The 13,940-nt window shown below is 40.6% G+C and overlaps 4 protein-coding genes and 1 long non-coding RNA gene across 5 annotated transcripts; 2 read left to right on the top strand and 3 right to left on the bottom strand.

Moving 5' to 3' along the window:
- Positions 1-211: 211 nt before the first annotated feature.
- On the top strand, positions 212-3,619 carry LOC133837337 (protein AF-9). Its single transcript, XM_062268056.1, has 3 exons — positions 212-652; positions 731-1,078; positions 1,110-3,619. Exons 1-3 carry the CDS (start codon positions 472-474, stop codon positions 3,494-3,496), a joined length of 2,916 nt encoding a protein of 971 aa, XP_062124040.1. The 5' UTR covers positions 212-471; the 3' UTR covers positions 3,497-3,619.
- Positions 3,620-4,822: 1,203 nt separating this feature from the next.
- LOC133837326 (uncharacterized) lies at positions 4,823-7,878 on the bottom strand. The gene is made up of 5 exons (XM_062268042.1): positions 7,745-7,878; positions 7,519-7,669; positions 6,358-7,149; positions 5,935-6,295; positions 4,823-5,876 (listed from the first exon to the last, which is right to left on the bottom strand). The coding sequence occupies exons 1-5, from the start codon at positions 7,876-7,878 to the stop codon at positions 5,230-5,232; spliced, it is 2,085 nt and encodes a 694-aa protein (XP_062124026.1). The 3' UTR covers positions 4,823-5,229.
- A 603-nt stretch (positions 7,879-8,481) lies between these two features.
- LOC133837329 (thiamine transporter 1) lies at positions 8,482-11,107 on the bottom strand. Its single transcript, XM_062268044.1, has 5 exons — positions 10,079-11,107; positions 9,708-10,009; positions 9,116-9,393; positions 8,809-9,050; positions 8,482-8,746 (listed from the first exon to the last, which is right to left on the bottom strand). The coding sequence occupies exons 1-5, from the start codon at positions 10,315-10,317 to the stop codon at positions 8,482-8,484; spliced, it is 1,326 nt and encodes a 441-aa protein (XP_062124028.1). The 5' UTR covers positions 10,318-11,107.
- Positions 8,742-9,244, top strand: LOC133837338 (uncharacterized). Its single transcript, XR_009893799.1, has 2 exons — positions 8,742-8,823; positions 8,890-9,244. It is a non-coding gene; the product is annotated as an uncharacterized LOC133837338 (long non-coding RNA).
- Positions 11,108-11,196: 89 nt separating the features above from the next.
- Positions 11,197-13,692, bottom strand: LOC133837328 (thiamine transporter 1). Its single transcript, XM_062268043.1, has 5 exons — positions 13,131-13,692; positions 12,986-13,068; positions 12,627-12,928; positions 11,617-12,205; positions 11,197-11,554 (listed from the first exon to the last, which is right to left on the bottom strand). The coding sequence occupies exons 1-5, from the start codon at positions 13,254-13,256 to the stop codon at positions 11,293-11,295; spliced, it is 1,362 nt and encodes a 453-aa protein (XP_062124027.1). The 5' UTR covers positions 13,257-13,692; the 3' UTR covers positions 11,197-11,292.
- Between the last annotated feature and the right edge of the window lie 248 nt (positions 13,693-13,940).

The raw sequence follows: 13,940 nt of genomic DNA, 5'->3' as shown, positions 1-13,940 counted from the left end.
AGTATCGTAAAGCACGGACTCGATAACGTAAAAGCAGAGTTGTATTGCACAAAATATATTATTTAGAACACTATCGATAGATTACCCAATGTGTATGTAGTGCGAGTGTTTTCGTTTTCACAGCCAGTTTTTGTTGCTTAAATAAAAAAAGCTGGTGGTGAGTGAGCTTCTCACACCCCTCCTTGCAGTTGCTTGCATTACAATTGACAGCAATAAGCATTGAAATATTGTTGCTCCATTGCAATGCATGCATGGGACATTAACTAATCTGACACTATTGACAATCACACACACACACGAATACGCATTGTCACATAAAAATCACACTGACTGCGCCGCCTCAGAGAGCAAATCAGACTTATTGTGTTAATTCTTGTAATAATAAGCGACAAATTGTTACAGGAATTTTGACCGTTTTGCATTTGCGATACTCCAGATTGATGCATTACCATTGCCGGCGTCATCATCGATATGGCGGTCAAGGTGCAGTTCGAAATTGGTCACACATCAAAGCTGCGCAGCAAGAAGCATCCACAGGCCTTCACCCACGATTGGGAGATCTATGTGCAAGGCGTGAACAAGGCGGACATCAGTGCGTTCGTTGACAAAGTCGTCTTCATACTCCACGAATCATTTCCAAAACCAAAGCGTGGTAAGTTTCTCACACTATCGCTTGCCCGCCAAAAAAAAACAATAATAATAATATTTTTGTCTGTCTGCTCACCTACAGTAATCAAAGAGCCACCGTATGCCATACAGGAGTCGGGTTATGCCGGCTTCTTACTGCCCGTCGAGATCTATTTTCGCAATCGGGACGAGCCCAAGCGCATAATGTACCAATATGATCTGGATCTGCAGCAAACGGGGCCGCCCCTTCATCGGGTCGAGGTCAAAACCCATGTTTTCGAGGCGCCTTCGGAGGAGTTTCGTGCCAAGCTAATGCGTGGTGGGGGCGTGCCTGTTTTTGGTGCCAATATCGCTTCAGCCGGCAGTTTGAGTCGCACGCTTTCGCCCAGCGTTGGCGATCTGCCCGGCTCCGAGTTGGCTGTGGTCAAGGCGAAGGGCAGTGGTGGTGGCAGTATGGTGATTGATGGTGGCTCTGGGTCGAGTAAAAAAGCACAAGCCACGCAACGACGACAGCGGCAAGGTGAACTCTTTCTCGGCATTGTTTGGCACACCGATCACCAAAGGCGGCGCTGTGCCAGCGATTATGCCAGCAATAACAGCATCAAAACATTCTCCAGATGCAAAGGGACAATCCGGCTCGAGTAGCGGTAAGATTGGATCGCATGATGGTAAGGAAAAGTCGAGTAAGGAGCGTGACAAATCCAATAGTTCGGACAAACCGCGCGACAAGGACAAAAAGGATCGTCATGGACGCGACAAGGAGCGCAAATCTGGCAAGTCCGGTGAAAGCAGCAGCAGCAGCAAACACGATCGCGATAAGGAAAAATCGAAAAAGGAGAAGTCACGCGACAAGGAGCGAGAACGCGAGAGCAGCAGCAGTAGTGTCCTTGCTACCACAGCATCAAATGCATTAGTCAGACGCATAGTTAGTCCCAAACCAGGAGGAGGCAGAAGCAGTCTCTCCGATATGAGTCCCAAGAAACATTCGGGTGACAGCGCTGCTGTCACGCCAAACTCCCGCTCAAAGGATCGCGAAGAGCACAAATCGACAGGCAAATCGGAGACGAAGGATAAGGAGCGTAGCTCCAACAAAAAGTCAAAGAAAGAGAAAAAAGACAAAGAGCGTGAACGTGAACGCGAAAAGCAGCGCGAGGAACGTGAGAAGGATAAACGTGCGCTCAAGGATGAACGTGGCCACGGCGACAGTCCGGCCACTAATAGCAGCAATAGTCTAACGCAATCATCACAACCGCCATCACAATCACAGAGCAGCTACGATGCTGTAAAGACGACTGGTGGCAAGTCGACGCCAAATTCGCTAGGCAGCAGTGCCAGTGCAAGTAGTCTGGCGTCGAGCAGCGGCAAGCGGACACACGATAAGGATGAGATGTCAACACCTGGCCAGCAAACAGTAGCGAAAGTCGCCGAAAAAGGTGTAGATACAAAGGCGGATAAAACAAGCAACAGCAATGGCAGCGCCACGGAAAAGAAATCACATAAGCACAAAAAGAAGGATAAGAGCAAAGACAAGGATAAGGACAAAGATAAGGACAAGGAGCGAAGTGATCGAGATAAGGACAAAGAAAAGGAACGTGACAAGGACAAGTCTAAGGAGCGTGAAAAAGAGAAATTACAACAACAGCAGCAGCAACAACAGCTGCAGCAGCTCTCAACTGCTTCGGACAAATTGATATCATCAGTAGGCGCAGCATCAGAAGCATCACCCAAAACAGAACTCAACAACCAGCCGTCAGAAGCTGCTAGCACGGAGAAATCGGCAACCGTGAACAACAAGAAGGAGAAGCACAAGAAATCCAAGGAAAAGAATGCCAGCAAAGAAGAGAAACGTCAACGTGAAACAGACAGCAAGCACAACAGTAACAAACAGCTGCAGCAGCAACAGCAAGCGGCGTCATCAGCCATAATACCATCCTCAGGCGCAGCTCAATCAGCAACAGTTAAAGCACCCAGTAACTTGGATTTGAGCGATATGGACTCAGCACAATCAGCGCCAGATATAGCCGCAACAAATGCACTAGCTGCGGCAACAGCTGCCACACTGCAGCATTCTGACAGCTCGAATAGCAGTTTTCCCGATCTGCCCGCAAAGAGCAGCCAACAAAAGAGCACAAAGAACGCACAGAATTCAACTCATGGCAAGGAGAGTAAATCTTCTGCATCTGTGACTGGTGCTAGCGGCAAGGAACACAAAGTTAAATCAAAGCTCGCCGAAAAGTCAGAGAAGACTGAAAAGTTAGACAAATCACCTGACACCAAGCCAGAGAAGTTGGACAAGTCTGAGCTGAAAGAGGAAAAGAAACGTAGTCGCCGCAACTCACAGAATAGCAATAGTGGCAACAACAACACCACCAGCTCCACATTTATAGAGCCACCAGTCAAAACCACAAAGAAAGAGCAGCCGATAAAAGCTGCACGCGAGAAATCAAAGTCACCATCTCTGCGACCAGCGGCTGTCGCAACGGTGGGCCATGATAACATTACGTCCTCACCCAGCAGTCACATTACTAACAACAATAACAATAGCTGTCCAGCAATAATGAATATCAACAACAACAGCAACAGCGGTCAATCGCCGGCAGAGCAACTGCATCAACCACTAGTTGGTGGTGGTGGTGGCGGAGGTGTCAACAATACGCCATTGCCCACAGAATATTTGACCGAGCTGCAGGAGCTGCATCACAAGATCATGACGCTGCAGGACAATGAGGAGCTGCAGCAAGTTGTCGAAATGATTGCTGCCACCGGCTGCTATGAGATTACACATAAAACTTTCGACTTTGATCTCTGCAAATTAGATCGGAGCACTGTGCAGCGATTGCAGGATTTCCTGGCGACATCTGTATCGTGACACCAAATGACTGCAGCAGCAACAAATGCGGCAACAGCTGCCTATAGCTAAGCGAGATGCACCCAAAAAGAAAATGGAAACAAAAAACACAAATCTCTCATGCACATAACCAAATAATCATTACATTTACACACTTATAGTTTAAAACACAAAATGAAATGCAATACGAAATTCCCCCATTTCCAAACTCTTATATACACATACATATTATTATTATACATACATACAAACATAAATACGCCCCAAGTTATATTGGCATTGTGTATTGTGTTTTGTTTGTATGCATAGTTTTATAAGTTGTGTGCGTGTGTATAATTATATTTTTAAACATATATATGAGTGTATATGTATTGGGGAGAAGGACAAAACGGAGCGTGTGCTATCCGAAAAGTATACGATACTTTTTTGAGGAGGTACATACATAGATAATACACACGCCACTCAGTGCAAGGCTATTTTCTAGGTACTATGTATGTATATTTAGAATTATAATAAGCACTTAAACATACGATTATTAATTATGAATCTAATTTAAAAACAAGTTTTTGTTTCGATCCTAGCATATAGTTTCTTTAGTTTCCTATTCGTTTGTAAAAATTTGAAGCTATTTTTCAATAAATAATTTATTGATTTTTTTACTTTTCTATAAATCAATTTTTAATTATTTACCCATCATCACATTGTGACAGCTTTCAAATCTGCAGAAACTACAATACATGTTTTTTTTTATAATATAAGAATTAGCAATATTGAGAAACAATCGAGAAAACTCAATCGTAGCATCCAATCCAAAGTTAAGATTCGTAAATTGTGCGAAGTATTATAGTTATATACATCACCATAAAATATATATATTTATATATGAATAAATTACAACAGTTATTACAAACATAATTGAATATTTTTAACAGACCATAATTATTGAATGTGCCACTTGAAACATGGAAATGAGATTATAAACGGACAAGGGAAGTTACATATATATGTATATGCATATATATACTTATTCAAATAGGGTAAACATATGTTTCTATATTTACTCAAAATCTGCTCGTTACGATTTATGGCAGATAAGTGCATTAAAATGTTGTAAATCATAACAATGTATATAGCAATATTATGCGATTACGAATTTATACAGGCACTAATATATATTCTACATACAGAAAATACAAAAATCTATAAAGATATCTGTAATAAATTAGTGTACAAGCAAATTAAGAAAAATATTACAACATAAAATACACATTATATAGAAATAAACATATATATCACCTCATCTAGTTATGTATTTTCTTCTACCTTGGAATAAGTACTTTTAAAAAATGAAGAGTGCTTCAGGCCAATTTCAAACGGGACTACCAGAGTTCTGAAGAAATATTTATTTGCATAGAAAATAAGTATAAGTATTACAAGAATATTGATTATTTTTGGTATTCAAATATATGACTATGCCACAAGGTTATCAGTTTAATAACGACTTTGCTTATTAAAAAATTAAATATTCGAGGTGTGTCTAAGGAACTACAGACATTTTAAGGAAAAACGTGACAAAGTGAATTCTTTGGCACGAGAATACAACTGAATTCAGACTTCTAACAATACACAGTAAAACTATGTATATAACTAAAATTTGTGAAATAGAGAGCAAGTCTTAAAGATGACATTTGAATTGGCTTGTGACGCGGATTTCTAAGTGCTATGCAGATTTGTGCATTGTCCATTGACTAGACCTAATCACGGCAGTAACAAAATTTGCGCAATTCCGGATCGCGTTCGTAAATACATTTGGCTTGTGTGTCGTACTTATTGACACGCGAGATATCTGAAAGTTTTGTGGTGGTATTCAAGTGTTGCAAGTTGTAGGCGACACTCGCCTCATATAGAGCAAGGCCCGGCTGAGTGACCACCTGTAGTTGATACAACTCATCCCGTACGACAGTCTGGCCATTCATGTTGGCCAAAAAGCCATCGACATCACTATTCGATTTAAATTGCAGCATTTCCTTGTGTGGCTGCAAACGCAATGCCCAATTGATGCGCAACAATTGCAGCGGAGCACAAATCTCACGGCGCTCAGCAGTTGCCGCATTTATGGTATCCACTATGCTGTTGGCGGCTTTGAGTAAAACGCTCTCAAGGCGTGTATCGTTCAGTTGCAGCGGCAGCCAGTTCAGGCAAGCGCACCAATGTGGCTCAATGTATGCATCTGCGCAGGAACGATTGCTTGATATCGGTTCAAAGAGCGATATAGCACGAGTTTTCGCCAATTCTGTTATGTGAATGTGTTTTTCTTTATTTTCTTCCGTCTTTGGTTCATTTAGGGTGTTGTCGTAGCTGTTTTCAGCTATTAATTCGTCCACACTCGGCGGTGCCAGTTCTATGATATAATTAAGATTAATTATTTATATAATTGCGAATAATTGAAAGATATTTACGCATTAAATGCATGAGTGTGGCATGCACATCGAATGGCGTGCTGAGGCGTTCCGCGTTGTCCACAAAGTTTTTGTACTCCTGCGAAAAGCGCTTCTTGAACGACTCCGGAAAGGTAAAGCTAAAGAAGGGCAAACGCTCCTCCTGTTTGCCTTGCAGAGTCGCACGTACGTCGGCAAAGCGATTACCATGATCAGCCATAAAGATGAGTATAGTGTCGTCAAGCAGCGACTTTTCTTTTAATGACACCAGCCAGTCGTGGACATCGTCATCGGCAGCGCCAACAAGATTGATGGAATCATGCGAAAGACCGCCGTGGAAGCTAAACACAAATCGAGGCGTATCCCGATACTTCAACATGAACTGCAAGCAACCATGGCTGGTAAGAAATACTTGGAATTAAGCTTAATGCTAAGCATACTCACATTCTTTGTGTAATCCATCATTATCAAGTGATCTGGCTGACTGCCAATGCAATTAGCCGAGCTGCCGCTCATAATGTTCGAAGCTTGCATGTAATAAGTGCGCAAATAATGATCTGTGGGCTGCGTTTCAAAGCCATTCATTCGATAGGTGAATGTGCCCGCATTTGGCATGTCCTCATTGAACGACGTCACATAGCCGAGACGAGCAAAATCCTTCCAAATCATGGGATACGCATCAACGTAACCAGAGCCCGACACGCGTTTCCTCGTCTCCGGCAACTCAAGTTCCGTATATCCAGTTAACAAGGGGATTAATGCCTGTGGCGTACCATCGCCTACAATATTGTAACCCTTGAGCACAATGGCACCCAGCTGTTTGGTCAGATAATTATAGCTGCGCGGCAGCTTACGCATAAAAGCATTACGGCTCAAGGAATCAAACCCAAACATTAGCACATTATAGTACGGAATCGAGGGAAGATCCTGCAACTGTTGCTGTGCCTGCGCAATAACTTCGGGTGGCAGTGCGGCCAAATTGGGAGATAGATTTGGCATCACGGGACGCTGAACTGTATCGCGAATTCCATAAGCCATGCCATGCCATCGCTCGCCGCTGTCGGCGCGGCATGAAACTCGCACGAAATCACTCTCCTGCAGTACATATGGCTCCTTTATCCGCACAGTGCGCCCAAAGCGTGCTTTGTAATCCGATTTGCGTAAAATATCCGTATAAGAACAAACAACTTCGCTGTGAATTGCGCTTATCTCAGGCTTGACGAAGCATATGGATTTCTGAAAATAAGCATGATCGAAGGAATTGTTAGTACTAATTGTTCATATTCCTTATTAAGGCCAAATTAATTTATTTTTGTAGAATTTAAATCTATAATATAAATGCTGCAATTTGGACAGTTAATTGTTAATGGAAAATAATAAATTTAATATATACAAATTAAATGAAAAGACAAATAGTTGTATTAGCTGTATCTAAAGACATTTTTTATGGCTCACTAGGTTATGGCTGCAAATATGTATTATGGAAGTCTTGAGATTCATGACTGCGATAAATATAAATATACATACATATATGTACATATACCTCGTGTTGGAATTAGTAGGCACATACAATCTATACGGGTTGAAAATATGTAATGAATTTACCTCGCACATAACCCAATCAACTTCGGCTTCGCACTTGATTTTGTTAACCGGCTCATAGAATTTCATGATATCAGGGTTATCCAAAGGCAAGTGAGGCTGTCGACATTCGCCCTGATTCATTGCCGACCTTATCGAGCGCTCCATTATTGCGCTTTTTTGCGGCATGTTGAGTAAACAATGAATACAATAAATACATGTTTGCTTACAAATATAGACGTATATTTACATTGTGAGACTCTTATCCACATTTTCCTCCTGAACGTTTAGGGTGTACAATGTGAAGAACATTAACAGCACACAGCTCACTAGAATACATTTTTGCACACCGCGTCGGGGAATTCGCATTTTGAATCTAAACATGTGGTCCTTAATGTTATTCGTGATTAATTCAATACAACAAAAAGTGGAGCCGGAGAACGTGACTCCCCTAATTGTTGTAAATTGCTTAAATACTCACGGTCTGCCTATTTAATTGGTACTGTTAATTTTGCAGAGCTACATGTAACAAATAATATTACTGATATTTTATAAATGCATTGTTTAGACTGCAAATTGTATTTGTTTATAAGCAGCCCCGAGTTAAACAAAATCTCAGTTATCTTCGCAAGTGTGACCGCATCTATGATATTAGCGAGAACATACATTTTCAGCCAAAGAATTCACCACTAATTTTACACTTACTTGCTGGTCACACTTCTTTAGATATGGAAGAATTTAAAAAAACAATAGTTATTGTTTTATTGTTTTCAACAAAAATTTATGATAAACTGTAATAACAAACTACTGGCAACGACAATAATACTCTATTATGCTTCCATTATTTACTACAATTGTTAAATTATTCCCGAAATTATTTGTAAGTTTTTGCAAATAACTCGATTATTAGCCGTTTTATTTATCGAAAATATAAGGTTTCAAGTTGGAATTTTCGACGTGCAAATTTCCTCCCCATATTCTATTTTTTTATTCAATTTCCATTACTTGAGTTTTTGACACCTTTGCTAGACGCAATAGAAATTCCACAATAACTGCAATAAAATACACAATGCCGAATATAATAAAATAAAATGCATAAACAGTGAACTGCTCAAATGTGTTGAGGTTAAGGCCAGTGCCCTCCGACACGAATACAAGAGTGAGCAATGATTGGAGTGCCAAAGCTACGAGTGTATTAATGCCAAAGATCAAGGCAAAACTATCCTCAAGTAGACTGCTCGCTAATTCGGCACTGCAATGTAATGATGTTGCTATTATGTAAAACGAAATACAATTAAAAAGTTTCACTCTTACCTCGCGACTGTAATGGTAAAGCCATAGATTGCTCCAAAAAGGACATATCCCAAATATGATATATATATGTTTTTTGGCCAGGCAGCTAATAAGACGCAGCCACCTTCGAGGACCGACAGGACGGATAAGGTTAACAAGCTGGCGCGGGATTTTAAACGACCAGCGTGCAGATAGCCAGCTAATAAGGTGGATAGAGCGGCTAATGCAGTTAGGGCGGCATCCACGCCCCCATTCCATACGATCTAAGCAAATTGGAAATGGAAGGCATACATTTACTTGCTCACACCCACAGAACAAATCCGCTTACCGTTGGCTCGTCCTCAAAGGATTTCCAAACCACCTGCATATATGTGGTGACTTGCAGATAACCCGCCAAGGCGATGGCATACCAAAGACTCCATTGCAACACCATGGGATTGGAGTAGGCGCTGCGAAAGTGGGACCACAAAAGTGCCACTGGCCCAAGGCGTTCAACATTTGAAGATGTACCATGTTGAATTGCTATTGTGTCGGGCTTATGGTGAAAATACACGCTCTTCTTAACCTTAGGAAGTCCAAAAGCCCACATGAGAGCGAAGACTTGCGCTGAGAGTTGTAAGAAACCGAAAAGTTGTTAACTCTCATTATGAGATATGTATGTATATTATAAAATGACTAACGTAATAATTATATGTAGGTATTTTTAATGTTTAACTTGATTTGATCAATTTAAGACTATAATGATTATTTTCTAGGAAATAAAAATCTAAACTAATCATTATTTTTTGAATCGTATTATTTTATGAGCAAATTCAATCAAAATGATAATCTACGATTTTTATTTTTAAATCAAACAAAACTCAAGTCAACAATTATAATCATTATTTACGGTTTCTAATTTATAGTGCTCAAGTACTCACAGCCAGCAGATATATAGAGCAGCTGCTTGTAATTCATCCAATCCAGACTTATAAGCAGCTGTGCTGATAAACCAGCCACCAATTTGCCCACGAACATCGCCGCCCGGGTGTGTGAGGTAACACGGGGATAATACTGCTTGTCGACCTTGGCATATATGTAGGAGTAATATGCCACTTCGGTGGCTTGATAAAAACCATAAAACACCTCAACGATTTGCAATCCCAATAACGTTGTTGTCCATATAAGTACACTCCAGATAACAATGCCTGTTAATGCGTTGGCAATAATCAGCGGTTTATATCTGTCGAACGCAGACAATTGCGGACTTAGAGAGCCAGTTGCGTATATATGCGATTAGAGATAAAAATACCTGAGAAAGTCCGTGACCAGAAATACAACAATCAAAAGCGCGAGGTATGAGTAAGTGCCAACGGGATAAACCGAACGATTCACTTGATCCTGTGTCACATTATACCACTCGCCCAGCAGGATCTCGGCATGATACGGTTCCGATGGCCGTAGCTCTCGGAGAAATCCGAATACGCACAACAAACAAGAAACTTTTAGCCAAGACGATTCCATCACCAATGTGACTCCGAGCACATTCATTAACTATCTAATCGACAGCTTAGCGGACGGCAATGCAAGCACCAACGCTGCATGCTTAGCATACAAATAATTAAAATAATTGCTTGAAACTTATATGAGGCTACAATTTGAACAATAAGTACATGGATTCTGATGTGATTACTATATTCGTTATTCGTAATCAGAGCTGCCGTCGTACCTTCCACAGTCTAGAGATTAACTATGACGACGATGAGTAAACACACAACTGGACGCCAAAGTTTTCCCTAATCGTTAGCAATCTTTAGAGCACGATCTTTACATTCCACTTGCTAAAATTCACACAATATAAATTAATGCGATTAATACGAGACTCGTAATACGAGTATTTCTAAATTTATCACGTGTGCAGTCATGCTAATTATTACAGAATATTATAATTAGAAAAAAAAGTACCCATTCAGTAGAAAAACAATTGATCTTAATTGAAACTAGGATAGAAAAACCATATCAATGAGCTTGTAGTAAATGACTTTGGAAACCAATCTGGCCTAGTCTAATAGTTGTACTATGTATGGGAACCTAAAGTAAACTGAATCTTGAGTAATCAATTGCTGCGTTTAGTTTGTGAATAATCGACGATTTCCTGCTTTGAATTTTACTAGCAAATTTATGGACGTTGTGTTACAATATTGCTATCGCAGTTTTTTTTTTTAATCTCATAGGTTGCACTTATTATTTCTATAAAAACAAGCATTCACGAAAGTTAATTAAAAAATTATAGTTTCCTCAGAAGCTATTAAAGGTTTGTTTGGTAGCCACAACAACAATCTTGAATTTTTGTTGAAATGCGTTTCTATATTTCAAATACATTTTGTATACTATATCGATGAGTCCTTGTTACTACCGTACCGATTCTGCAATTTGTACGCTGATATTTGTATAGGAACATCTTCATAACTAGAACTTTAACCACAACTTACTAACAACTAATTATTAAGTACATAATGAGCGGCTCTATTCTAAGCTGTCGGCCAACTTTTCTGTAGACTTGCTGCGTCGCCAAAAGTGCTCAATCGTGACGGATATAAAGTAGATGACGGCCACAGCAATGAAATAGAAAGCGTATACTGTGTATTGTCCAACAGGATCAAGAGCAAATCCCGTTTCCGAGACAACAATTATGGTAAGTAGCGATTGAAAGACCAAAGCCAGTAGAGTATTGATGCCAAAGACCAGTCCAAAGCTGTCCTCCTGCAAGTTTCGTGCCACCTCTGCGCTGTAATCACAAGAAATGAAATAAATATATCACTGATATAGTTTAGCAAAGATAACGCTTACCTGGCAACTGTAATAGTAAAGCCATAGAGTGCGCCAAAGATTACAAAGCCCGCATATGACCAGTAGATGTTGTTGGTCCAACAGCAGATTAAAACACTGCCGCCCTCCAGTGCTGACAGCACGGAAAGCACCAGCAAACTGGCGCGTGGTCTAAGACGACCAGTGTGCAGATATCCTGCAGCAAGAGCACACAATGCTGCCAGTGCGGTGAGGACAGCATCGACAGCGCCATTCCACGCAATCTGTGGCTCTGGCTCAATCACTTTCCACAGCACCTGCATGTAGTAGGTCACCTGCAGATAACCCGCTAGACCTATGGCATACCACAAGCTCCACTGCACCACTCGCGGATTGGTGTAGGCATTGTGAAAGTGTTGCCACAACAGCGCGCCCGCACTGCTCTGGCTCCGAAGTTTTACCGGTTGGCATACCTCAGTCTCAGTCTCTGTGACAGCCGATTCCTGTTGTTCACCTGGTTTGGGCCTGGCGATAGTGGGCGTAGCCTCTGTTAAATAGGCCTCTCGATGAAAGTACAAGCTCTTATCGACCTTGGGTAGACTAAAGGCCCACAGCATCGCCAGTATTTGAGCTGTGAATATACGGAAAAAATGTATAAACGGTACAAGACTATAAAGTATAAAGTTTAGCAATCTATAGTCTAGACTATCCAATTATTTTTATAATCTCAATTTCTAATCTTAGCTGCCCAGCTCCCCATTTAATTTTGTTTTATTAGAGAGATAAATACATCACTATTCATTGGATGCATAAGCTAGAGCTGCGGTTCGAATTAATCATGTTGTAACATAACATAAAAAATGTTTTACAATTGGCTATTTTTAAAGAAAGGTCGGCTAGAACTCTAAGCTCTAGATCTATTTGAGTGGCACCTACAAAACTATTGTCAATTTCAAAATTGCATACAGCTGGGTGATCGCCGATTCAGACAGACAGTTTAAACCCGATATAGTCTATGGAAAGAGTTTTTAATAATATAATTAATTACTCACTGGCTAATGTAATATAGTTGAGCTCTTTGTAGTTCATTAGATCTAGATTGATCATCAGCTGTGATGTAATACCAGAGATTAGTTTGCCGGCAAACATTGCGGCTCGCGTGTGCGATGTGACACGAGGATAATACTTCTTATCGACCTTGGCATATATGTAAGTGTAGTAGGCCACCTCGGCGGCCATATAGGTGCCATAGAAGAATTCCAAAATTTGCAGTGAGAGCAAACTGGTTGTCCATATAAGCATGCTCCATATAATAACACCAGCGGCGCCCACAGTGATGATGAGCGGCTTGTACCTGTATGTAAGAAAGTTATTTGAAGTATTATATAGATATATCTGAATATATATTTACCGCAGAAAGTCAGTGATTAGAAAAACGAAAATCAATTGGACCAGATGTGAGTAAGTACCCACTGGATAGACATCTCGGGTCAACTACGAATAACAGACGATTAGACATTTTAATTGCGTTTAAGTAACTCACATTTTATACTCACCTGATCTTCGGTAATATTTCGCCATGGTCCCAAAAGGTATTCGGTAACATACGGTTCTGAAGGTCGAATTTCGCGTACGAAGCCAAAGACGCACAGCAGGCATGAGATTTTAAGCCATTCCTTCATTTTGCCGCCCGTTACAACGAACGTAACGACACGTAACGAAACGGTTGTAACGTATAGAACGCGAACAGAGTGTCGTAATACTTTGTTGAGTATCACGTTGTTGTGCTCAATTTGCTCCGATTTGCAATTTTGTGCATGCTTTTAGCGTTCTGCCTGTTTAATTTTAGCAACTCGGACTGCGCTTCTTGGAAACGACAAGCATCCAAAACATAGGTATAATCTTATCGTGGAGTGGATTTATTGGGCGGCTGCTTGGATGCCATTATCTTTCATTATTGCCCACACTGATTGCGCTTTTAACGATTGTTGTTAGATAATTGAAAATTTATAATTTACAGACCGCACAAGCAAAACCAAGACACGTTGTGATCGCTTCAACATTCGACGACCAATTTACCGGCTTGCTGTCTGATACGCGACATAACAACATTTTGAATGTCACAGACTTGTACACCGATTTGTACCCACACACACGTGCACCTACAATGCTGCAAGTGTGCAAACAGTTGGTCAGGCTGAATAGAAGTCACCCTACATTGCTTTGCATTATTGAGTTATTCACTTTAAATGAATGTGAGCAACATGTGTTTGCTTGTCAGCACAAATTTATTTGAAATTAATTGAACAACAGCAACTCAATTGAATCGTTTTATTGATTTAGTACAATTTGTTGCTTCACATAAT

Source organism: Drosophila sulfurigaster, chromosome 2R (genome assembly GCF_023558435.1).
Source record: "Drosophila sulfurigaster albostrigata strain 15112-1811.04 chromosome 2R, ASM2355843v2, whole genome shotgun sequence".
Classification (NCBI taxonomy): Eukaryota; Metazoa; Arthropoda; class Insecta; order Diptera; family Drosophilidae; genus Drosophila; species Drosophila sulfurigaster.
This window is presented reverse-complemented; position numbering and strand designations above follow the sequence as displayed.

Coding starts and splice junctions, on each gene's coding strand:
- LOC133837337 (XM_062268056.1), top strand. CDS start 472: ATGGCGGTCAAGGTGCAGTTCGAAATTGGTCACACATCAAAGCTGCGC. Junction 653..730: donor ATTTCCAAAACCAAAGCGTG/GTAAGTTTCTCA, acceptor GCTCACCTACAG/TAATCAAAGAGCCACCGTAT. Junction 1,079..1,109: donor GAAGGGCAGTGGTGGTGGCA/GTATGGTGATTG, acceptor CTCTGGGTCGAG/TAAAAAAGCACAAGCCACGC.
- LOC133837326 (XM_062268042.1), bottom strand. CDS start 7,878: ATGTTTAGATTCAAAATGCGAATTCCCCGACGCGGTGTGCAAAAATGT. Junction 7,670..7,744: donor GTGGATAAGAGTCTCACAAT/GTAAATATACGT, acceptor GCCGCAAAAAAG/CGCAATAATGGAGCGCTCGA. Junction 6,296..6,357: donor TGATGGATTACACAAAGAAT/GTGAGTATGCTT, acceptor GGTTGCTTGCAG/TTCATGTTGAAGTATCGGGA.
- LOC133837329 (XM_062268044.1), bottom strand. CDS start 10,317: ATGAATGTGCTCGGAGTCACATTGGTGATGGAATCGTCTTGGCTAAAA. Junction 9,051..9,115: donor CCTTTGAGGACGAGCCAACG/GTAAGCGGATTT, acceptor CAATTTGCTTAG/ATCGTATGGAATGGGGGCGT. Junction 8,747..8,808: donor TTTACCATTACAGTCGCGAG/GTAAGAGTGAAA, acceptor ATTACATTGCAG/TGCCGAATTAGCGAGCAGTC.
- LOC133837328 (XM_062268043.1), bottom strand. CDS start 13,256: ATGAAGGAATGGCTTAAAATCTCATGCCTGCTGTGCGTCTTTGGCTTC. Junction 12,206..12,626: donor CAACTATATTACATTAGCCA/GTGAGTAATTAA, acceptor GTATATTCACAG/CTCAAATACTGGCGATGCTG. Junction 11,555..11,616: donor TTTACTATTACAGTTGCCAG/GTAAGCGTTATC, acceptor TTGTGATTACAG/CGCAGAGGTGGCACGAAACT.